At 53.4% G+C, this 24,158-nt stretch overlaps 1 protein-coding gene across 1 annotated transcript; it reads right to left on the bottom strand.

Moving 5' to 3' along the window:
* Positions 1–18,549: 18,549 nt before the first annotated feature.
* LOC144489504 (uncharacterized) lies at positions 18,550–20,957 on the bottom strand. Its single transcript, XM_078207369.1, has one exon. It carries the CDS (start codon positions 20,870–20,872, stop codon positions 19,478–19,480), a length of 1,395 nt encoding a protein of 464 aa, XP_078063495.1. The 5' UTR covers positions 20,873–20,957; the 3' UTR covers positions 18,550–19,477.
* Positions 20,958–24,158: the final 3,201 nt, after the last annotated feature.

A 24,158-nucleotide genomic window follows, 5' to 3' on the forward strand; every position in this document is an offset into this window, starting at 1 on the left:
AGTGTTTGATGGGGACAGTGTAGAGGGAGCTTTCCTCTGTATCTAACCCCATGCTGTACCTGTCCTCCGAGTGTTTGATGGGGAGTGTAGAGAGAGCTTTCCTCTGTATCTAACCCAATGCTGTACCTGTCCTGGGAGTGTTTGATGGGGGACAGTGTAGAGGGAGCTTTACTCTGTATCTAACCCCGTGCTGTACCTGTCTTGGGAGTGCCAATTCCCCTAACCCACACATCTTTGGACACTAAGGGACAATTTAGCATGGCCAATCCACCTAACCTACACATCTTTGGACACTAGGGGGCAATTTAGCATGGCCAATCCCCCTAACCTGCACATCTTTGGACACTAAGGGACAATTTAGCATGGCCAATCCACCTAACCTACACATCTTTGGACACTAGGGGGCAATTTAGCATGGCCAATCCCCCTAACCTGCACATCTTTGGACACTAAGGGACAATTTAGCATGGCCAATCCACCTAACCTACACATCTTTGGACACTAGGGGGCAATTTAGCATGGCCAATCCACCTAACCTACACATCTTTGGACACTAAGGGGCAATTTAGCATGGCCAATCCCCCTAACCTACACATCTTTGGACACTAAGGGACAATTTAGCATGGCCAATCCACCTAACCTACACATCTTTGGACACTAAGGGACAATTTAGCATGGCCAATCCACCTAACCTACACATCTTTGGACACTAAGAGACAATTTAGTATGGCCAATCCACCTAACCTACACATCTTTGGACACTAAGGGACAATTTAGTATGGCCAATCCACCTAACCTACACATCTTTGGACACTAAGGGACAATTTAGTATGGCCAATCCACCTAACCTACACATCTTTGGACACTAAGGGACAATTTAGCATGGCCAATCCACCTAACCTACACATCTTTGGACACTAAGGGACAATTTAGTATGGCCAATCCACCCTAACCTACACATCTTTGGACACTAGGGGGCAATTTAGCACGGCCAATCCACCCTAACCTGCACATCCTTCGGACTGTGGGAGGAAACTGGACCACCCGGAGGAAACCCACGCAGACACGGGGAGAACGTGCAGACTCCACACAGACAGTGACCCGAGCCGGGAATCGAACCTGGGTCCCTGGCGCTGCCGGATGATCAGTCAGTAAAATACACATTTCACCAATCCGCATCTCCTTTCACCCTCCTTCACCGCCGGTCAGTGCGATGCTGAGGTGGGGGTGGCTGTGTGGACTGGGACCATGATCCCTCAGACAGGAGAGGGCTTGGGGAGAGGGGGAGACCCAGGGGGTTACGAGAGGGGGAGAGAGAAAGGAGATGTGGCTGCCTGTGGCGAACTCCCTGCGCACTCACCGGGGAACCAGTGGCCAGATCCAGAGTGTTCAGCCCTGCGGCAATCTGGGGTATTCGAGCGGACCAGCCCACTGAGCCGTCTTGGTGGAGCAGCCACATTGTGTGAGCTCAGAGAGAACTCAACCCTCTGTTCCACTGCTGTGTCTCCATAGAGACGCTACACAACACTCTAACATCAGAGAGAGGACAGCCGTCCCATAACCCAACACCAAAGCTTCCCTCAACACTGTCCCCCATCAAACACTCCCAGGACAGGTACAGCACGGGGTTAGATGCAGAGTAAAGCTCCCTCTACTCTGTCCCCTCAAAGACTCCCAGGACAGGTACAGCACGGGGTTAGATACAGAGTAAAGCTCCCTCTACACTGTCCCCATCAAACACTCCCAGGACAGGTACAGCACGGGGTTAGATACAGAGTAAAGCTCCCTCTACACTGTCCCCCATCAAACACTCCCAGGACAGGTACAGCACGGGGTTAGATACAGAGTAAAGCTCCCTCTACACTGTCCCCCACCAAACACTCCCAGGACAGGGACAGCACGGGGTTAGATACAGAGTAAAGCTCCCTCTACACTGTCCCCCACCAAACACTCCCAGGACAGGTACAGCACGGGGTTAGATACAGAGTAAAGCTCCCTCTACACTGTCCCCCATCAAACACTCCCAGGACAGGTACAGCACGGGGTTAGATACAGAGTAAAGCTCCCTCTACACTGTCCCCTCAAAGACTCCCAGGACAGGTACAGCACGGGGTTAGATACAGAGTAAAGCTCCCTCTACACTGTCCCCCATCAAACACTCCCAGGACAGGTACAGCACGGGGTTAGATGCAGAGTAAAGCTCCCTCTACACTGTCCCCTCAAAGACTCCCAGGACAGGTACAGCACGGGGTTAGATACAGAGTAAAGCTCCCTCTACACTGTCCCCCATCAAACACTCCCAGGACAGGTACAGCACGGGGTTAGATACAGAGTAAAGCTCCCTCTACACTGTCCCCCATCAAACACTTCCAGGACAGGCACAGCACGGGGTTAGATACAGAGTAAAGCTCCCTCTACACTGTCCCCCATCAAACACTTCCAGGACAGGTACAGCACGGGGTTAGATACAGAGTAAAGCTCCCTCTGCACTGTCCACATCAAACACTCCCAGGACAGGTACAGCACAGGGTTAGATACAGAGTAAAGCTCCCTCTACACTGTCCCCCATCAAACACTCCCAGGACAGGTACAGCACGGGGTTAGATACAGAGTAAAGCTCCCTCTACACTGTCCACATCAAACACTCCCAGGACAGGTACAGCACAGGGTTAGATACAGAGTAAAGCTCCCTCTACACTTTGACATAGATAGGATGCAAAGCTGGGCTGAAAAATGGCAAATGGAGTTTAACCCTGATAAATGTGAGGTGATTCATTTTGGTAGGACAAATTTAAATGTGGATTACAGGGTCAAAGGTAGGGTTCTGAAGACTGTGGAGGAACAGAGAGATCTTGGGGTCCATATCCACAGATCTCTAAAGGTTGCCACTCAAGTGGATAGAGCTGTGAAGAAGGCCTATAGTGTGTTAGCTTTTATTAACAGGGGGTTGGAGTTTAAGAGCCGTGGGGTTATGCTGCAACTGTACAGGACCTTGGTGAGACCACATTTGGAATATTGTGTGCAGTTCTGGTCACCTCACTATCAGAAGGATGTGGAAGCGCTGGAAAGAGTGCAGAGGAGATTTACCAGGATGCTGCCTGGTTTGGAGGGTAGGTCTTATGAGGAAAGGTTGAGGGAGCTAGGGCTGTTCTCTCTGGAGCGGAGGAGGCTGAGGGGAGACTTAATAGAGGTGTATAAAATGATGAAGGGGATAGATAGAGTGAACGTTCAAAAACTATTTCCTCGGGTGGATAGAGCTATTACAAGGGGGCATAACTATAGGGTTCGTGGTGGGAGATACAGGAAGGATATCAGAGGTAGGTTCTTTACGCAGAGAGTGGTTGGGGTGTGGAATGGACTGCCTGCAGTGATAGTGGAGTCAGACACTTTAGAAACATTTAAGCAGTTATTGGATAGGCACATGGAGCACACCAGGATGGTAGGGAGTGGGATAGCTTGATCTTGGTTTCAGATAAAGCTCGGCACAACATCGTGGGCCGAAGGGCCTGTTCTGTGCTGTACTGTTCTATGTACACTGTCCCCCCATCAAACACTCCCAGGACAGGTACAGCACGGGGTTAGATACAGAGTAAAGCTCCCTCTACACTGTCCCCCATCAAACACTCCCAGGACAGGTACAGCACGGGGTTAGATACAGAGTAAAGCTCCCTCTACACTGTCCCCATCAAACACTCCCAGGACAGGTACAGCACGGGGTTAGATACAGAGTAAAGCTCCCTCTACACTGTCCCCCATCAAAGACTCCCAGGACAGGTACAGCACGGGGTTAGATACAGAGTAAAGCTCCCTCTACACTGTCCCCCATCAAACACTCCCAGGACAGGTACAGCACGGGGTTAGATACAGAGTAAAGCTCCCTCTACACTGTCCCCCATCAAACACTTCCAGGACAGGCACAGCACAGGGTTAGATACAGAGTAAAGCTCCCTCTACACTGTCCCCCATCAAACACTTCCAGGACAGGTACAGCACGGGGTTAGATACAGAGTAAAGCTCCCTCTGCACTGTCCACATCAAACACTCCCAGGACAGGTACAGCACAGGGTTAGATACAGAGTAAAGCTCCCTCTACACTGTCCCCCATCAAACACTCCCAGGACAGGTACAGCACGGGGTTAGATACAGAGTAAAGCTCCCTCTACACTGTCCACATCAAACACTCCCAGGACAGGTACAGCACAGGGTTAGATACAGAGTAAAGCTCCCTCTACACTTTGACATAGATAGGATGCAAAGCTGGGCTGAAAAATGGCAAATGGAGTTTAACCCTGATAAATGTGAGGTGATTCATTTTGGTAGGACAAATTTAAATGTGGATTACAGGGTCAAAGGTAGGGTTCTGAAGACTGTGGAGGAACAGAGTGATCTTGGGGTCCATATCCACAGATCTCTAAAGGTTGCCAATCAAGTGGATAGAGCTGTGAAGAAGGCCTATAGTGTGTTAGCTTTTATTAACAGGGGGTTGGAGTTTAAGAGCCGTGGGGTTCTGCTGCAACTGTACAGGACCTTGGTGAGACCACATTTGGAATATTGTGTGCAGTTCTGGTCACCTCACTATCAGAAGGATGTGGAAGCGCTGGAAAGAGTGCAGAGGAGATTTACCAGGATGCTGCCTGGTTTGGAGGGTAGGTCATATGAGGAAAGGTTGAGGGAGCTAGGGCTGTTCTCTCTGGAGCGGAGGAGGCTGAGGGGAGACTTAATAGAGGTGTATAAAATGATGAAGGGGATAGATAGAGTGAACGTTCAAAAACTATTTCCTCGGGTGGATGGAGCTATTACAAGGGGGCATAACTATAGGGTTCGTGGTGGGAGATACAGGAAGGATATCAGAGGTAGGTTCTTTACGCAGAGAGTGGTTGGGGTGTGGAATGGACTGCCTGCAGTGATAGTGGAGTCAGACACTTTAGAAACATTTAAGCGGTTATTGGATAGGCACATGGAGCACACCAGGATGGTAGGGAGAGGGATAGCTTGATCTTGGTTTCAGATAAAGCTCGGCACAACATCGTGGGCCGAAGGGCCTGTTCTGTGCTGTACTGTTCTATGTACACTGTCCCCCCATCAAACACTCCCAGGACAGGTACAGCACGGGGTTAGATACAGAGTAAAGCTCCCTCTACACTGTCCCCCATCAAACACTCCCAGGACAGGTACAGCCCGGGGTTAGATACAGAGTAAAGCTCTCTCGACACTGTCCCCCATCAAACACTCCCAGGACAGGTCCAGCACAGGGTTAGATACAGAGTAAAGCTCCCTCTACACTGTCCCCCATCAAACACTCCCAGGACAGGTACAGCACGGGGTTAGATACAGAGTAAAGCTCCCTCTACACTGTCCCCATCAAACACTCCCAGGACAGGTACAGCACAGGGTTAGATACAGAGTAAAGCTCCCTCTACACTGTCCCCATCAAACACTCCCAGGACAGGTACAGCACGGGGTTAGATACAGAGTAAAACTCCCTCTACACTGTCCCCATCAAACACTCCCAGGACAGGTACAGCACGGGGTTAGATACAGAGTAAAGCTCCCTCTACACTGTCCCCATCAAACACTCCCAGGACAGGTACAGCACGGGGTTAGATACAGAGTAAAGCTCCCTCTACACTGTCCCCCATCAAACACTCCCAGGACAGGTACAGCACGGGGTTAGATACAGAGTAAAGCTCCCTCTACACTGTCCCCCATCAAACACTCCCAGGACAGGGACAGCACGGGGTTAGATACAGAGTAAAGCTCTCTCGACACTGTCCCCCATCAAACACTCCCAGGACAGGTACAGCACAGGGTTAGATACAGAGTAAAGCTCCCTCTACACTGTCCCCCATCAAACACTCCCAGGACAGGTACAGCACGGGGTTAGATACAGAGTAAAGCTCCCTCTACACTGTCCCCATCAAACACTCCCAGGACAGGTACAGCACAGGGTTAGATACAGAGTAAAGCTCCCTCTACACTGTCCCCATCAAACACTCCCAGGACAGGTACAGCACGGGGTTAGATACAGAGTAAAGCTCCCTCTACACTGTCCCCATCAAACACTCCCAGGACAGGTACAGCACGGGGTTAGATACAGAGTAAAGCTCCCTCTACACTGTCCCCATCAAACACTCCCAGGACAGGTACAGCACGGGGTTAGATACAGAGTAAAGCTCCCTCTACACTGTCCCCCATCAAACACTCCCAGGACAGGTACAGCACGGGGTTAGATACAGAGTAAAGCTCCCTCAACACTGTGCCCCATCAAACACTCCCAGGACAGGTACAGCACGGGGTTAGATACAGAGTAAAGCTCCCTCTACACTGTCCCCATCAAACACTCCCAGGACAGGTACAGCACGGGGTTAGATACAGAGTAAAGCTCCCTCTACACTGTCCCCCATCAAACACTCCCAGGACAGGTACAGCACGGGGTTAGATACAGAGTAAAGCTCCCTCTACACTGTCCCCCATCAAACACTCCCAGGACAGGGACAGCACGGGGTTAGATACAGAGTAAAGCTCTCTCGACACTGTCCCCCATCAAACACTCCCAGGACAGGTACAGCACAGGGTTAGATACAGAGTAAAGCTCCCTCTACACTGTCCCCCATCAAACACTCCCAGGACAGGTACAGCACGGGGTTAGATACAGAGTAAAGCTCCCTCTACACTGTCCCCCATCAAACACTCCCAGGACAGGTACAGCACGGGGTTAGATACAGAGTAAAGCTCCCTCTACACTGTCCCCATCAAACACTCCCAGGACAGGCACAGCACGGCGTTAGATACAGAGTAAAGCTCCCTCTACACTGTCCCCCATCAAACACTCCCAGGACAGGTACAGCACGGGGTTAGATACAGAGTAAAGCTCCCTCTACACTGTCCCCATCAAACACTGTAAGAAGTTTAACAACACCAGGTTAAAGTCCAACAGGTTTATTTGGTAGCAAAAGCCACACAAGCTTTCGAGGCTCTGAGCCCCTTCTTCAGGTGAGTGGGAATTCTGTTCACAAACAGAACTTATAAGACACAGACTCAATTTACATGAATAATGGTTGGAATGCGAATACTTACAACTAATCAAGTCTTTAAGAAACAAAACAATGGGAGTGGAGAGAGCATCAAGACAGGCTAAAAAGATGTGTATTGTCCACATCATGCCCATCAAACACTCCCAGGACAGGTACAGCACGGGGTTAGATACAGAGTAAAGCTCCCTCTACACTGTCCCCATCAAACACTCCCAGGACAGGTACAGCACGGGGTTAGATACAGGGTGCCAGCGGATGTGTATCTGTGTCTCTTTCTGTGTTTCCAGTGTTGGCAGGATGTGGGCAGTTGGTTTCTGGGTGTGGTGAGCTGCAGGATATTGCAGCCTCTCTGCTCCCTCCAGTCTTGCTGACAGCTCCCGGAACCTTCCAGAAGCTGCAGATCTTTCCAGTTGAGGTCTCTGCCCGGTCGTGCTGAGCTGAAGCCACAGGGGAAGCTCTGAGGGGGTTGTGGTCTGCACGATTTGATCCGTCACCTCCCTCCCTCCCTCACCTCCCTCCCTCCCTCCCACCCTCATCTCCCTCCCCCCCTCCCTCACCTCCCTCCCTCACCTCCCTCCCCTCATCTCCCTCCCTCCCTCATCTCCCTCCCCCCCTCCCTCACCTCCCTCCCTCACCTCCCTCCCTCATCTCCCTCCCTCCCTCATCTCCCTCCCTCACCTCCCTCCCTCCCTCCCTCCCTCATCTCCCTCCCTCCCTCCCTCATCTCCCTCACCTCCCTCCCTCACCTCCCTCCCTCACCTCCCTCCCTCCCTCATCTCCCTCCCCCCCTCCCTCACCTCCCTCCCTCACCTCCCTCCCTCCCTCATCTCCCTCCCCCCCTCCCTCACCTCCCTCCCTCACCTCCCTCCCTCCCTCACCTCCCTCCCTCCCTCATCTCCCTCCCTCCCTCATCTCCCTCCCTCACCTCCCTCCCTCCCTCCCTCATCTCCCTCACCTCCCTGCCTCACCTCCCTCCCTCATCTCCCTCACCTCCCTGCCTCACCTCCCTCCCTCATCTCCCTCACCTCCCTGCCTCACCTCCCTCCCTCATCTCCCTCCCTCCCTCATCTCCCTCCCTCCCTCCCTCATCTCCCTCCCTCCCTCCCTCACCCACCTCCCCGCTCTCACCCCCTCACCCCAACCCCCCCACCACTCACCCCACAACTCCTCAACCCCCACCCCCACCCACCCAGACCCCAGCCCCACACCCCCTCACCCCCAGTCCCCACCCCTCACCCCCACCCCTCACCCCCAGTGACCCTCGCCCCCAGCGATGGTTCACCATGAATTAACCGACAATCACTCCCCACCCCCCCCATCACTGCCCATCACTGCCCCTCCCCCCCCATTACTGCCCCCCCCCACTCCCCCCATCACTGCCCCCCCCACTCCCCCCATCACTGCCCCCCCCACCCCCCCATCACTGCCCCCCCCACCCCCCCATCACTGCCCCCCACACACCCCCCATCACTGCCCCCCCCACATCCCCCCATCACTGCCCCCCATCACTGCCCCGCCCACACCCCCATCACTGCCCCGCCCACACCCCCATCACTGCCCCGCCCACACCCCCATCACTGCCCCGCCCACACCCCCGTCACTGCCCCGCCCACATCCCCATCACTGCCCCCCCCACATCCCCCCCATCACTGCCCCTCCCCCCCATCACTGCCCCCCCCACATCCCCCCCATCACTGCCCCTCCCCCCCCATCACTGCCCCCCCACATCCCCCCATCACTGCCCCCCCACACCCCCCATCACTGCCCCCCCCACACCCCCCCATCACTGCCCCCCCCACATCCCCCCATCACTGCCCCTCCCCCCCATCACTGCCCCCCCACACACCCCCATCGCTGCCCGGCTCAGTCCCATGTCCGACAACCTCGATTTTCAAATTTACACCCTCTTTTCAAATCACTTTTCTTCCCCATGACCGTCGACCCTTCCACATAACCCTCAACCTTCTCCATGAGCCTCGACCCCTCCATGATCCTCAACCCCTCCCCATGACCCTCGACCCCTCCTCTTGACCCTCGACCCCTCCTCTTGGCCCTCGATGCACCTCATGACCTTTGCTCCCTTCCCATGACCCTCGATCCCCAAGATCCTCGACCCCTCTCCAGGACCCTCGCCGCTTCCCCATGACCCGTGACCCTCCCCATGACCCTCAACCCCCATGACCCTCAACCCCTCCTCATGATCCTTGACCCCCATAATCCTCGGCCCCTCCCCTGACCCTTGACTCCCATGACCCTCCCCAAGACCCTTGCTCCCTCCCCATGACTGTTGCCACTGCCCTATGACAGCCCCCCGACCCGACCCGACCCCCACCGACATCAGTAGGTGCAGAATGTACTACATGTTTGTCTAGTGCCGCCCGCTCTCCTCCCCCACCCGTGCACCCCCCCCCCTCCCCCGCCGTCTCCCAAACAGATTGCATATTGACCCCTCACCCACCTCCACCTCCTCCTCATCTACCCCCCTCCACCATGGGCCTCCCCAGTTTGTTGTCTGCTCCATATTTGATTGGCTGGGGCCTCCATTTTGTGCTGTCGAGCCTCCATTTTGTGGTGTCGCGCCTCAGTCTTGGATAAACAATTCTGTTCACTCAAAGTTCACCTTCAAGCCACAAACCTCAGAACAAACGCCTTCCTCCTCCCTCTCCAATCATCTGAGCTTCGAATAAACACGTCTGGTCAAAACCTCAGAGTTGCCTCATCCGGAGAGGAACTGGCGTCCGTGACCACCTCCCCCCCCCACTCCCTCTCTCCCCATCTCCCTCCCTCTCAACCCCCCTCCCTCCCTCCCCCTTCTCTCCCCATCTCCCTCCCTCACTCTCAATCCCCCTCCCTCCCTCCCCCTTCTCTCCCCATCTCCCTCCCTCCCTCTCAACCCCCCTCCCTCCCTCCCCCTTCTCTCCCCATCTCCCTCCCTCACTCTCAATCCCCCTCCCTCCCTCCCCCTTCTCTCCCCATCTCCCTCCCTCCCTCTCAACCCCCCTCCCTCCCTCCCCCTTCTCTCCCCATCTCCCTCCCTCACTCTCAATCCCCCTCCCTCCCTCCCCCTTCTCTCCCCATCTCCCTCCCTCCCTCTCAACCCCCCTCCCTCCCTCCCCCTTCTCTCCCCATCTCCCTCCCTCACTCTCAACCCCCCTCCCTCCCTCCCCCTTCTCTCCCCATCTCCCTCCCTCACTCTCAACCCCCCTCCCTCCCTCCCCCTTCTCTCCCCATCTCCCTCCCTCACTCTCAACCCCCCTCCCTCCCTCCCCCTTCTCTCCCCATCTCCCTCCCTCCCTCTCAACCCCCCTCCCTCCCTCCCCCTTCTCTCCCCATCTCCCTCCCTCTCAACCCCCCTCCCTCCCTCCCCCTTCTCTCCCCATCTCCCTCCCTCCCTCTCAACCCCCTCCCTCCCTCCCTTCCCCCCTTTCCCCACCTCCCTCCCTCTCTCCCCACCTCCCTCCCTCCCTCCCTCCCCCTTCTCTCCGCATCTCCCTCCCTAACCCCCTCCCCCCCCCTCCCCACCTCCCTCCCTCCCTCCCTGCCTCTCTCCCCATCTTCCTCCCTCCCTCTCAACCCCCCTCCCTCCCTCCCTACCACCTTTCCCCACCTCCCTCCCTCTCTCCCCACCTCCCTCCCTCCCTCCCTCCCCCTTCTCTCCGCATCTCTCTCCCGCCCTCTCAACCCCCCTCCCCCCCTCCCCACCTCCCTCCCTCCCTCCCTCTCTCCCCATCTCCCTCCCTCCCTCTCAACCCCCCTCCCTCCCTCCCTCTCCCCGCCTCCCTCCCTCCCTCTCAACCCCCCTCCCTCCCCCCTTCTCCCCACCTCCCTCCCTCTCTCCCCACCACCCTCCCTCCCTCCCTCCCCACCTCCCTCTCTCCCTCCCTCCCCACCTCCCTCTCTCCCTCCCTACCTCACTCCCTCCCTCTCAAACCCCCTCCCTCCCTCCCCCTTCTCTCCCCATCTCCCTCCCTCCCTCTCAACCCCCCTCCCTCCCCCACTCTCCCCCCCTCTCTCCCCATCACCCTCCCTCCCTCCTTCCCTCCCTCCCTCCCTCTCAACCCCCCTCCCTCCCCCCCTCTCCCCACCTCCCTCCCTCTCTCCCCATCACCCTCCCTCCCTCCCTCTCCCCCACTCCGCCCCCTCCCTCCCTCCCCAGTAGCACAGGGGAGGACACGGAAGGTGACAGGAATGGGTGTAACTATAAAGAGGCTGTGTGGGCCACCACAACAGCAGCTGAGAAAGCAGCCAGAGCGCTGGGTTTCACTTTCACACAGCAAAAAAACAGAGAAACACAGAAGATAGGAACAGGAGGAGGCCATTCGGCCCTTCCAGCCTGCTCCCCCATCCATCACCATCATGGCTGCTCATCCAACTCAATAGCCTCACCCTGCTTTCCCCCCATAACCTTTGACCCCGTTCCCCCCCGAGCGCTCCATCCAGCCGCCTCTCCAATACAGTCAGTGTTTTGGCATCAACTCCTTCCTGTGGGAATGAGTTCCACAGGTTCACCGGGTGAAGGAATATCTCCTCACCTCCCGTCCTAAATGGTCCACCCCCCCAATCCTCAGACTGTGACCCCCCCTGGTTCTGGACTCCCCCCGACCATCGGGGACACCCTCCCTGCATCTACCCTGTCCGGTCCTGTTAGAATTTTATAAGTCTCTGTGAGATCCTCCCCCTCATTTGTCTGAACTCCAGTGGAAACAATCCTAACCTCGTCAATCTCTCCTCGTCCATCAGTCCCGCCATCCCCGGAATCAGCCTGGGAAACCTTCGCTGCACTCCCTCGAGAGCAAGAACACCTTTCCTCAGAAAAGGAGACCAAAACTGCACACAATATTCCAGGTGTGGCCTCACCAAGGCTCTGTGTAATTGGCAAGGTTATAGAACATAGAACATTCCAGCGCAGTACAGGCCCTTCGGCCCTCGATGTTGCGCCGACCAGTGAAACCAATCTAAAGCCCATCTAATCTACACTATTCCAATATCATTCATATGTTTATCCAATAACCATTTGAATGCTCTTAATGTTGACGAGTCCACCACTGCTGCAGGCAGGGCATTCCACGCCCTTACTACTCTCTGAGTAAAGAACCTACCTCGAACATCTGTCCTATATCTCTCACCCCTCAATTTAAAGCTATGTCTCCTCGTGCTAGCCATCACCATCCATGGAAAAAGGCTCTCACTATCCATCCTATCTAATCCTCTGGTCATCTTGTATGCCTCTATTAAGTCACCTCTTAACCTTCTTCTCTCTAACGAAAACAACCTCAAGCCCCTCAGCCTTTCCTCATACGATTTTCCCACCATACCAGGCAACGCCCTGGCAAATCTCCTCTGCACCCTTTCCAACACTTCCACATCTTTCCTATAATACGGCGACCAGAACTGTACGCAATACTCCAAATGCGGCCGCACCAGAGTTTTGTACAGTTGCAGCATGACCTCCTGGCTCCGAAACTCAACCCCTCTACCAATAAAAGCTAACACACCGTACGCCTTAACAACCCTATCAACCTGGGTGCCAACTTTCAGGGATCTAGAACAAAGAACAAAGAACAGTACAGCACAGGAAACAGGCCCTTCGGCCCTCCAAGTCTGTGCCGCTCCTTGGTCCAACTAGACCAATCGTTTGTATCCCTCCATTCCCAGGCTGCTCATGTGACTATCCAGGTAAGTCTTAAACGATGTCAGCGTGCCTGCCTCCACCACCCTACTTGGCAGCGCATTCCAGGCCCCCACCACCCTCTGTGTAAAAAACGTCCCTCTGATGTCTGAGTTATACTTCGCCCCTCTCAGCTTGAGCCCGTGACCCCTCGTGATCGTCACCTCCGACCTGGGAAAAAGCTTCCCACTGTTCACCCTATCTATACCCTTCATAATCTTGTACACCTCTATTAGATCTCCCCTCATTCTCCGTCTTTCCAAGGTCTATGCACATGGACACCGAGATCTCCCTGCTCATCCACATTTCCAAGTATCTTACCATTAGCCCAGTACTCTGTATTCCTGTTACTCCTTCCAAAGTGAATCATCTCACACTTTTCCACATTGAACTCCATTTGCCACCTCTCAGCCCAGCTCTGCAGCTTATCTATGTCCCTCTGTAACCTGCCACTTCCCTCCACACTGTCCACAACTCCACCGACTTTAGTGTCATCCGCAAATTTACTAATCCATCCTTCCACGCTCTCATCCAGGTCATTAATAAAAATGACAAACAGCAGTGGCCCCAAAACAGATCCTTGCGGTACACCACTAGTAACTGAACTCCAGGATGAATATTTCCCATCAAACACCACCCTCTGTTTTCTTACAGCTAGCCAATTCCTGATCCAAACCACTAAATCACCCTCAATCCCATGTGTCCGTATTTTCTGCAATAGCTTACCGTGGGGAACCTTATCAAAGGCTTTGCTGAAATCCATATACACCACATCAACCGCTTTACCCTCATCCACCTCTTTGGTCACCTTCTCAAAGAACTCAAGAAGGTTTGTGAGGCACGACCTACCCTTCACAAAACCGTGCTGACTATCCCTAATCAAATTATTCCTTTCCAGGTGATTATAAATCCTATCTCTTACAATCCTTTCCAATACTTTGCCCACAACAGAAATAAGGCTCACCGGTCTATAATTACCAGGGTTGTCCCTACTCCCCTTCTTGAACAAGGGGACAACATCTGCTATCCTCCAGTCTTCTGGCACTGTTCCTGTAGACAATGACGACACAAAGATCAAAGCCAAAGGCTCTGCAATCTCCTCTCTCGCCTCCCAGAGAATCCTAGGATAAATCCCATCCGGCCCAGGGGACTTATCTGTTTTTACCCTTTCCAGAATTGCTAACACCTCCTCCTTATGAACATCAATCCCATCCAGTCCAACAGCCTGCATCTCAGTACTCCCCGCGACACTGTCCGTCTCCAGTGTGAATACCGACGAAAAATATTCATTTAGTGCCTCTCCTATCTCTTCAGACTCCACGCACAACTTCCCACTCCTGTCCTTGACTGGCCCTAATCTTACCCTAGTCATTCTTTTACTCCTGACATACCTATAGAAAGCTTTAGGGTTTTCCTTGATCCTACCTACCAAAGACTTCTCATGTCCCCTCCTGGCTCTTCTTAACTCTCTCTCTAGGTCCTTCCTGGCTAACCTGTAACTCTCAAGCGCCCTAACTGAGCCTTCACGTCTCATCTTTACATAAGTCTCCTTCTTCCTCTTCACAAGAGATTCAACCTCCTTATTAAACCACGGTTCTCTCGCTCAACCACTTCCTTCCTGCCTGACAGGTACATATTTATCAAGGACGCATAGTAGCTGTTCCTTGAACAAGTTCCACATTACAATTGTGCCCATCCCCTGCAGTTTCCTTCCCCAACCTATGCCAGCTAAATCTCGCCTAATCGCATCATAATTTCCTTTCCCCCAGCTATAACTCTTGCCCTTTGGTATATACCTATTCCTTTCCATTGCTAGGTTATGTTCAGCTTCATGTACAGTCCTCAACGCCATCTGGACATCGCGACACAGGACAAATGACAAAGAAAATTCCAGCACAGGAACAGGCCCTTCAGCCCTCCAACCCTGCACCGACCATGCTGCCCCGACTGAACTAAAACCCCCTACCCTTCCGGGGACCGTATCCCTCTATTCCCATCCTACTCATGGATTTGTCAAGACGCCCCTTAAAACTCACGACCGTATCCGCTTCCACTCCCTCCCCCCGGCAGCGAGTTCCAGGCACCCACCACCCTCTGTGTAAAAAAACTTGCCTCGTACATCTCCTTTAAACCTTGCCCCTCGCCCCTTAAACCTGTGCCCCCCGAGTAATTGACTCTTCCACCAAATACTGCGTTGGCTGCGTGTTGCTCAGTTGGCTGGACAGATAGTTAGTGATGCAGAGTGACACCAACAGTCGTAGAGTCATAGAAACAGGCCCTTCGGCCCAACTTGTCCATGCCGCCCTTTTTTTTTTAACCCCTAACCTAGTCCCAATTGCCCGCATTTGGCCCATATCCCTCTATACCCATCGTACCCATGTAACTGTCTAAACGCTTTTTAAAAGACAAAATTGTACCCGCCTCTACTACTGCCTCTGGCAGCTCGTTCCAGACACTCACCGCCCTCTGTGTGAAACAATTGCCCCTCTGGACACTTTTGTATCTCTCCCCTCTCACCTTAAACCTGTGCCCTCTGGTTTTAGACTCCCCTACCTTTGGGAAAAGATGTTGACTATCGAGCTGATCTGTGCCCCTCATTATTTTATAGACCTCTATAAGATCACCCCTCAGCCTCCTACGCTCCAGAGAAAAAAGTCCCAGTCTATCCCAGCCTCTCCTTATAACTCAATCCATCAAGTCCTGGTAGCATCCTAGTAAATCTTTTCTGCACTCTTTCGAGTTTAATAATATCCTTTCTATAATAGGGTGAACACAGTAAGAAGTTTAACAACACCAGGTTAAAGTCCAACAGGTTTATTTGGTAGCAAAAGCCACACAAGCTTTCAAATAAACCTGTTGGACTTTAACCTGGTGTTGTTAAACTTCTTACTGTGTTTACCCCAGTCCAACGCCGGCATCTCCACATCATATAATAGGGTGACCAGAGCTGTACGCAGTATTCCAAGTGTGGCCTTACCAATGTCTTGTACAACTTCAACAAGACGTCCCAACTCCTGTATTCAATGTTCTGACCGATGAAACCAAGCATGCCGAATGCCTTCTTCACCGCTCTGTCCACCTGTGACTCCACTTTCAAGGAGCTATGAACATGTACCCCGAGGTCTCTTTGTTCTGTAACTCTCCCCAACGCCCGACCGTTAACTGAGTAAGTCCTGCCCTGGTTCCATCACCTCGCAGAGTGGGTTCAATTCCCGTACCGGCTGAAGGCTATTCATGAAGGCATCATCCCTGGCCTCAGGCCCCTGAGGTCCACAGAATCCCTGCAGTGCCAAGAAGGCCATTCAGCCCATTGAGTCTGGCCCGACTCTCTGACAGAGCATCTTACCGAGGCCCTATCCCCGTGACCCCCGGACGGTTAAATCACTGCCTGGGGTCCGATGCTGTGAGGATTTTACCCCCCGACCTTCCCGCTGCCCCAGTGTGTCAGTGACACCCACACACAAAAGCTCTTTCCATTCAGAGTTTAATAGAACAACAGCGAAAAAACAGTTAAATCATTAGGATGTAACATTACTGGTACAGCCAATCGGCATACAGATTTACAACCTCCCCTTCCCCCTCCCCCCACCCCTTCTCCACCCCCCCCCCCTCCCCACCCCCCCCCCCTCCCCACCCCCACGCACCCATCCCTCGGACACAACAGAATGTTTGGCCAATCCCAACATCGACTCATCTTTCCTCCGACACTTGCCCGACTCTCCCCGGGAGGGGGTACGGGTCCCCCCACACGGGCACTGACTCTCCCCGGGGTGGACAGGACCCCACACGGGCACTGACTCTCCCCCCGGGGTGGACAGGACCACCCACCGACTCTCCCCAGAGGGCACCGGACCCCCCATATGGGCACTGACTCTCCCCGGGGTGGACAGGACCCCACACGGGCACTGACTCTCCCCGGGGTGGACAGGACCCCACACGGGCACTGACTCTCCCCCTGGGGTACGTGTCCCCCCCATGGGCACCGACTCCCCCTGGGGTACAGGACCACCCACGGGCACCGACTCTCCCCAGAGGGCACCGGACCCCCCATGGGCACTGACTCTCCCCGGGGTGGACGGGACCCCACACGGGCACTGACTCTCCCCCTGGGGTACGTGTCCCCCCCATGGGCACCGACTCCCCCTGGGGTACAGGACCACCCATGGGCACCGACTCTCCCCAGAGGGCACCGGACCGCCCATGGGCACTGACTCTCCCTGGGGGGGGTACGGGCCCCCCCCTATCCCAGTGGGGCGGCACGGTAGCACAGTGGGTTAGCACTGCTGCTTCACAGCTCCAGGGTCCCGGGTTCGATTCCCGGCTCGGGTCACTGTCTGTGTGGAGTTTGCACATTCTCCTCGTGTCTGCGTGGGTTTCCTCCGGGTGCTCCGGTTTCCTCCCACAGTCCAAAGATGTGCGAGTTAGGTTGATTGGCCAGGTTAAAAATTTCCCTTAGAGTCCTGAGATGCGTAGGTTAGAGGCATTAGCGGGTAAATATCTGGGGGTAGGGCCTGGGTGGGATTGTGGTCGGTGCAGACTCGATGGGCCGAGTGGCCTCCTTCTGCACTGTAGGGTTTCTTTCTATGATATCCCCCCGTGTTTTAATCATTTACCAGGACACGGGTGTCGCTGGCTGGGCCAGCGTTTATTGCCCATCCCTATTTGCCCTTGGAGGGCAGTTGAGAGTCACCCACACATTGTTTTGGCTCTGGAGTCACATGTAGGCCAGACCGGGGTAAGGACGGCAGATTTCCTTCCCTAAAGGGACATTAGTGACCCAGATGGGTTTTTCCCCACAATCGACAACGGGTCATCAGTAGATTCTTAATTCCAGATATTTTTTATTGAATTCTAATTCCACCGTCTGCCACGGGCGGGATTCGAACCCGGGTCCCCCAGAACATTACACTGGCTCTCTGCATTGAATGTATGCGCATTTAGAACGGAACAATCTCATTAGTGACAGACAGCATGGTTTTGTAAGAGGGAGGTCGTGCCTTACAAATTTGGTGGAGTTTTTTGAGGAAGTGACAAAAACGGTTGACGAAGGAAGGGCCGTGGATGTCGTCTGTATGGATTTCAGTACGGCATTTGACAAAGTCCCTCATGGCAGGTTGGTTCAGAAGGTTAAGGCTCATGGGATACAAGGAGAGGTGGCTAGATGGGTGGAGAACTGGCTTGGCCATAGGAGACAGAGGGTAGTGGTCGAAGGGTCTTTTTCTGGCTGGAGGTCTGTGACCAGTGGTGTTCCGCAGGGCTCTGTACTGGGACCTCTGCTATTTGTGATATATATAAATGATTTGGAAGAAGGTGTAACTGGTGTTATCAGCAAGTTTGCGGATGACACGAAGATGGCTGGACTTGCGGATAGCGATGAACATTGTCGGACAATACAGCAGGATATAGATAGGCTGGAAAATTGGGCGGAGAGGTGGCAGATGGAGTTTAATCCGGATAAATGCAAAGTGATGCATTTTGGAAGAACTAATGTAGGGGGGAGTTATACAATAAATGGCAGAGTCATCAGGAGTATAGAAACACAGAGGGACCTGGGTGTGCAAGTCCACAAATCCTTGAAGGTGGCAGCACAGGTGGAGAAGGTGGTGAAGAAGGCATATGGTATGCTTGCCTTTATAGGACGGGGTATAGAGTATAAAAGCTGGAGTCTGATGATGCAGCTGTATAGAACGCTGGTTAGGCCACATTTGGAGTACTGCGTCCAGTTCTGGTCGCCGCACTACCAGAAGGACGTGGAGGCGTTAGAGAGAGTGCAGAGAAGGTTTACCAGGATGTTGCCCGGTATGGAGGGTCTTAGCTATGAGGAGAGATTGGGTAGACTGGGCTTGTTCTCCCTGGAAAGACGGAGAATGAGGGGAGATCTAATAGAGGTGTACAAGATTATGAAGGGTATAGAAAGGGTGAACAGTGGGAAGCTTTTTCCCAGGTCGGAGGTGACGATCACGAGGGGTCACGGGCTCAAGCTGAGAGGGGCGAGGTATAACTCAGATATCAGAGGGACGTTTTTTACACAGAGGGTGGTGGGGGCCTGGAATGCGCTGCCAAGTAGGGTGGTGGAGGCAGGCACGCTGACATCGTTTAAGACTTACCTGGATAGTCACATGAACAGCCTGGGAATGGAGGGATACAAACGATTGGTCTAGTTGGACCAAGGAGCGGCACAGGCTTGGAGGGCCGAAGGGCCTGTTTCCTGTGCTGTACTGTTCTTTGTTCTTTGTAATGTCTCGTGACAATATCATTATACCACCACCTCCCTTGGGGTACAGGTCCCCCCTCCCCCACTCCATGGTTACCCACTCTCCCCAGAGGGGTACAAGTCTGTTCCCAGGGGGCACCCACTACCCACTCTCCCTCGGGCACAATCCCCTCCCCATGGGACTGACTATCCCGGGGTAGAGGTTCTTGGGGACCAATTCACTGTGTAGTATAGAGGTGCCCCTATTCTCCAGCCAGCCCCCTTGTGTTCGGGGGGGGGGTGGCTGTAACAAGAGGCAGCGAAGATGTCACCCCCAGGAGTTAGTGAATAGTTCACTTTCTGGATCACAAACACATATCAAAATAACTGAGAAAGTCGACAAAACCAGGTAAGCGGAAGTGGAGAAAAGGGACAGGAGGAGGCCATTCAGCCCCTCACAAGAACTGGAGGCCATCCAGCTCCTCAAACATGCTATGTGGCACTACTGTGCCAAGCCAGCTGTATTCTGGATGGGTGATGTGAATGGAAGCAGGAAGCTAATTGGGAGTGAATTGTAGGTGCTCAGAAAGAAGTCTTAACCGAGGAGGAGTCTGGCCTCTCTCCCCCGCCACTCTCGCCCTCAGGAATTGAGAGCACCGTGCTGTCAAGGGGAGGGGGAAGCGGGAGGTCATTGCTTGGCCAGTTCTCCACCTTGTCGGGCTGCGACACGTGACCATTTGGCTGGAAAGCGGGAGAAGGGGGGAGGAGGAGTTCTTGCTCGGCGGGCATCTGGATGGTGGGGTCTCCAGGGCTTGGCTCAGCCGCGGGGCCTGGGTTCTGCCCTGAAGATTGTGCACCAGCGGTCGCCTGTCCGTTGGGCAGGAGAGGGTCCTGAGCCGGCAGGCTGACCTCTTCGAGAAGGACGGAGGTGGCACGCGACTTCCTCTTTCCGAAGAAGGTGGAGGTGGACAGAGACATGCGCTTGGAGGTCGGGTCCTCATCTTTCTTCTCTTCTGCCCCTTCCGCCGGGCCTCCATCCTCGGGGAGGGACACCGGTCCTGCCCAGGCGTCATCCATCTTGCCCTTCTTCTTGCGTTGGGGAGCAAAGCTCTGGGAGTGTCTTCGCTTCCTCCGGGCGAGGCAGCAACTGATCAGGACGACCAGGGTGACAGTGACGATGAGTATGATGATGATGATCACAAGGGAGCTTAACCCAGATTGGGCTCGCTTCGGGGGGAGGGAAGTGGAGGTGTTGGCAGTTTGGGATTGGATTGAAGAATCGATGGTTGTGGATGGTTTGGATGTGGATGAAGATTCGAAGACTGTAGATGATTTGGATGTGGATGAAGATTCAAAGACTGTAGATGATTTGGATGTGGATGAAGATTCGAAGACTGTAGATGGTTTGGATGTGGATGAAGATTCGAAGACTGTAGATGGTTTGGATGTGGATGAAGATTCGAAGACTGTAGATGGTTTGGATGTGGATGAAGATTCGAAGACTGTAGATGGTTTGGATGTGGATGAAGATTCAAAGACTGTAGATGATTTGGATGTTGCTGAGTGAGCGGGTTGACTGGTGGAGATGATAGCCACAGAGTTGGTAGTTGAAGGGCTCCAGGCAGTACCTAGAGTGCTAGTTGGCTCACTGGTTGCCTGCTCTGCCCCCATGAGGGCGCGTTTGGTTGACAATTCCACTCCTTGGCTATTGGAGATATCGTACATCGTCTGGGCAGAGCTGGGTATGGCCCTGGAGGTCTCGGTGTCTGACCATGAGAGTAGACCATTCGAAACGGGCACTGAATGAGCCATGGAGGCTGGAGGAGAGAAACTGGGAGAATCTGTCAATGATTTGTCCGTTGTGTGAGCGACAGATTCAGCCAAGGTCTCACCATTGGGTGTCGTAATGTCATCCTCACTCAACGCAGCAAGCCCAGTGATAAATCCAAACAGCATGAGGATCCAGGGAAGCGTCATGATGGGGCATTGGGTAAGTCACACTCAACGAGGATGAGGGGGTCACAGCAATGGTAACCGTCAAACCAAACACCTCCAGAAACTGGGGACCTGCAGAGAAAATGGAGAGAGAACAGGGTTACACGGATCGCAAGAGACAGAATTCCTCATAACACACACACCCCACACCCCTCACTGTAACACTCTGATATACCCCACACCCCTCACTGTAACACTCTGATATACCCCACACCCCTCACTGTAACACTCTGATATACCCCACACCCCTCACTGTAACACTCTGATATACCCCACACCCCTCACTGTAACACTCTGATATACCCCACACCCCTCACTGTAACACTCTGATATACCCCACACCCCTCACTGTAACACTCTGATATACCCCACACCCCTCACTGTAACACTCTGATATACCCCACACCCCTCACTGTAACACTCTGATATACCCCACACCCCTCACTGTAACACTCTGATATACCCCACACCCCTCACTGTAACACTCTGATATACCCCACACCCCTCACTGTAACACTCTGTATACCCCACACCCCTCACTGTAACACTCTGATATACCCCACACCCCTCACTGTAACACTCTGATATACCCCACACCCCTCAGTGGAACACTGATATACCCCACACCCCTCACTGTAACACTCTGATATACCCCACACCCCTCACTGTAACACTGATATACCCCACACCCCTCACTGTAACACTCTGATATACCCCACACCCCTCACTGTAACACTCTGATATATCCCACACCCCTCACTGTAACACTCTGATATACCCCACACCCCTCACTGTAACACTCTGATATACCCCACACCCCTCACTGTAACACTCTGATATACCCCACACCCCTCACTGTAACACTCTGATATACCCCACACCCCTCACTGTAACACTCTGATATACCCCACACCCCTCACTGTAACACTCTGATACACCCCACACCCCTCACTGTAACACTCTGATATACCCCACACCCCTCACTGTAACACTCTGATATACCCCACACCCCTCACTGTAACACTCTGATATACCCGACACCCCTCACTGTAACACTCTGATATACCCCACACCCCTCACTGTAACACTCTGATATACCCCACACCCCTCACTGTAACACTCTGATATATCCCACACCCCTCACTGTAACACTCTGATATATCCCACACCCCTCACTGTAACACTCTGATATACCCCACACCCCTCACTGTAACACTCTGATATATCCCACACCCCTCACTGTAACACTCTGATATACCCCACACCCCTCACTGTAACACTGATATACCCCACACCCCTCACTGTAACACTGATATACCCCACACCCCTCACTGTAACACTCTGATATATCCCACACCCCTCACTGTAACACTCTGATATACCTCACACCCCTCACTGTAACACTGATATACCCCACACCCCTCACTGTAACACTCTGATATACCCCACACCCCTCACTGTAACACTCTGATATACCCCACACCCCTCACTGTAACACTCTGATATACCCCACACCCCACACTGTAACACTGATATACCCCACACCCCCACTGTAACACTGATATACCCCACACCCCTCACTGTAACACTCTGATATACCCCACACCCCTCACTGTAACACTCTGATATACCCCACACTCCACACTGTAACACTCTGATATATCCCACACCCCTCACTGTAACACTGATATACCCCACACCCCTCACTGTAACACTCTGATATACCCCACACCCCTCAATGTAACACTCTGATATACCCCACACCCCTCACTGTAACACTGATATAACCCACACCCCTCACTGTAACACTCTGATATACCCCACACCCCTCACTGTAACACTCTGATATACCCCACACCCCTCACTGTAACACTCTGATATACCCCACACCCCTCACTGTAACACTCTGATATACCCCACACCCCACACTGTAACACTGATATACCCCACACCCCTCACTGTAACACTCTGATATACCCCACACCCCTCACTGTAACACTCTGATATACCCCACACCCCTCACTGTAACACTCTGATATATCCCACACCCCTCACTGTAACACTCTGATATATCCCACACCCCTCACTGTAACACTCTGATATACCCCACACCCCTCACTGTAACACTCTGATATACCCCACACCCCTCACTGTAACACTCTGATATACCCCACACCCCTCACTGTAACACTGTGATATACCCCACACCCCTCACTGTAACACTCTGATATACCCACACCCCTCACTGTAACACTCCGATATACCCCACACCCCTCACTGTAACACTCTGATATACCCCACACCCCTCACTGTAACACTCTGATATACCCCACACCCCTCACTGTAACACTCTGATATATCCCACACCCCTCACTGTAACACTCTGATATATCCCACACCCCTCACTGTAACACTCTGATATACCCCACACCCCTCACTGTAACACTCTGATATATCCCACACCCCTCACTGTAACACTCTGATATACCCCACACCCCTCACTGTAACACTGATATACCCCACACCCCTCACTGTAACACTGATATACCCCACACCCCTCACTGTAACACTCTGATATATCCCACACCCCTCACTGTAACACTCTGATATACCTCACACCCCTCACTGTAACACTGATATACCCCACACCCCTCACTGTAACACTCTGATATACCCCACACCCCTCACTGTAACACTCTGATATACCCCACACCCCTCACTGTAACACTCTGATATACCCCACACCCCACACTGTAACACTGATATACCCCACACCCCCACTGTAACACTGATATACCCCACACCCCTCACTGTAACACTCTGATATACCCCACACCCCTCACTGTAACACTCTGATATACCCCACACTCCACACTGTAACACTCTGATATATCCCACACCCCTCACTGTAACACTGATATACCCCACACCCCTCACTGTAACACTCTGATATACCCCACACCCCTCAATGTAACACTCTGATATACCCCACACCCCTCACTGTAACACTCTGATATAACCCACACCCCTCACTGTAACACTCTGATATACCCCACACCCCTCACTGTAACACTCTGATATACCCCACACCCCTCACTGTAACACTCTGATATACCCCACACCCCTCACTGTAACACTCTGATATACCCCACACCCCACACTGTAACACTGATATACCCCACACCCCCCACTGTAACACTCTGATATACCCCACACCCCTCACTGTAACACTCTGATATACCCCACACCCCTCACTGTAACACTCTGA

This window comes from Mustelus asterias, unplaced genomic scaffold (assembly GCF_964213995.1).
Source record: "Mustelus asterias unplaced genomic scaffold, sMusAst1.hap1.1 HAP1_SCAFFOLD_2252, whole genome shotgun sequence".
Taxonomy (NCBI): Eukaryota; Metazoa; Chordata; class Chondrichthyes; order Carcharhiniformes; family Triakidae; genus Mustelus; species Mustelus asterias.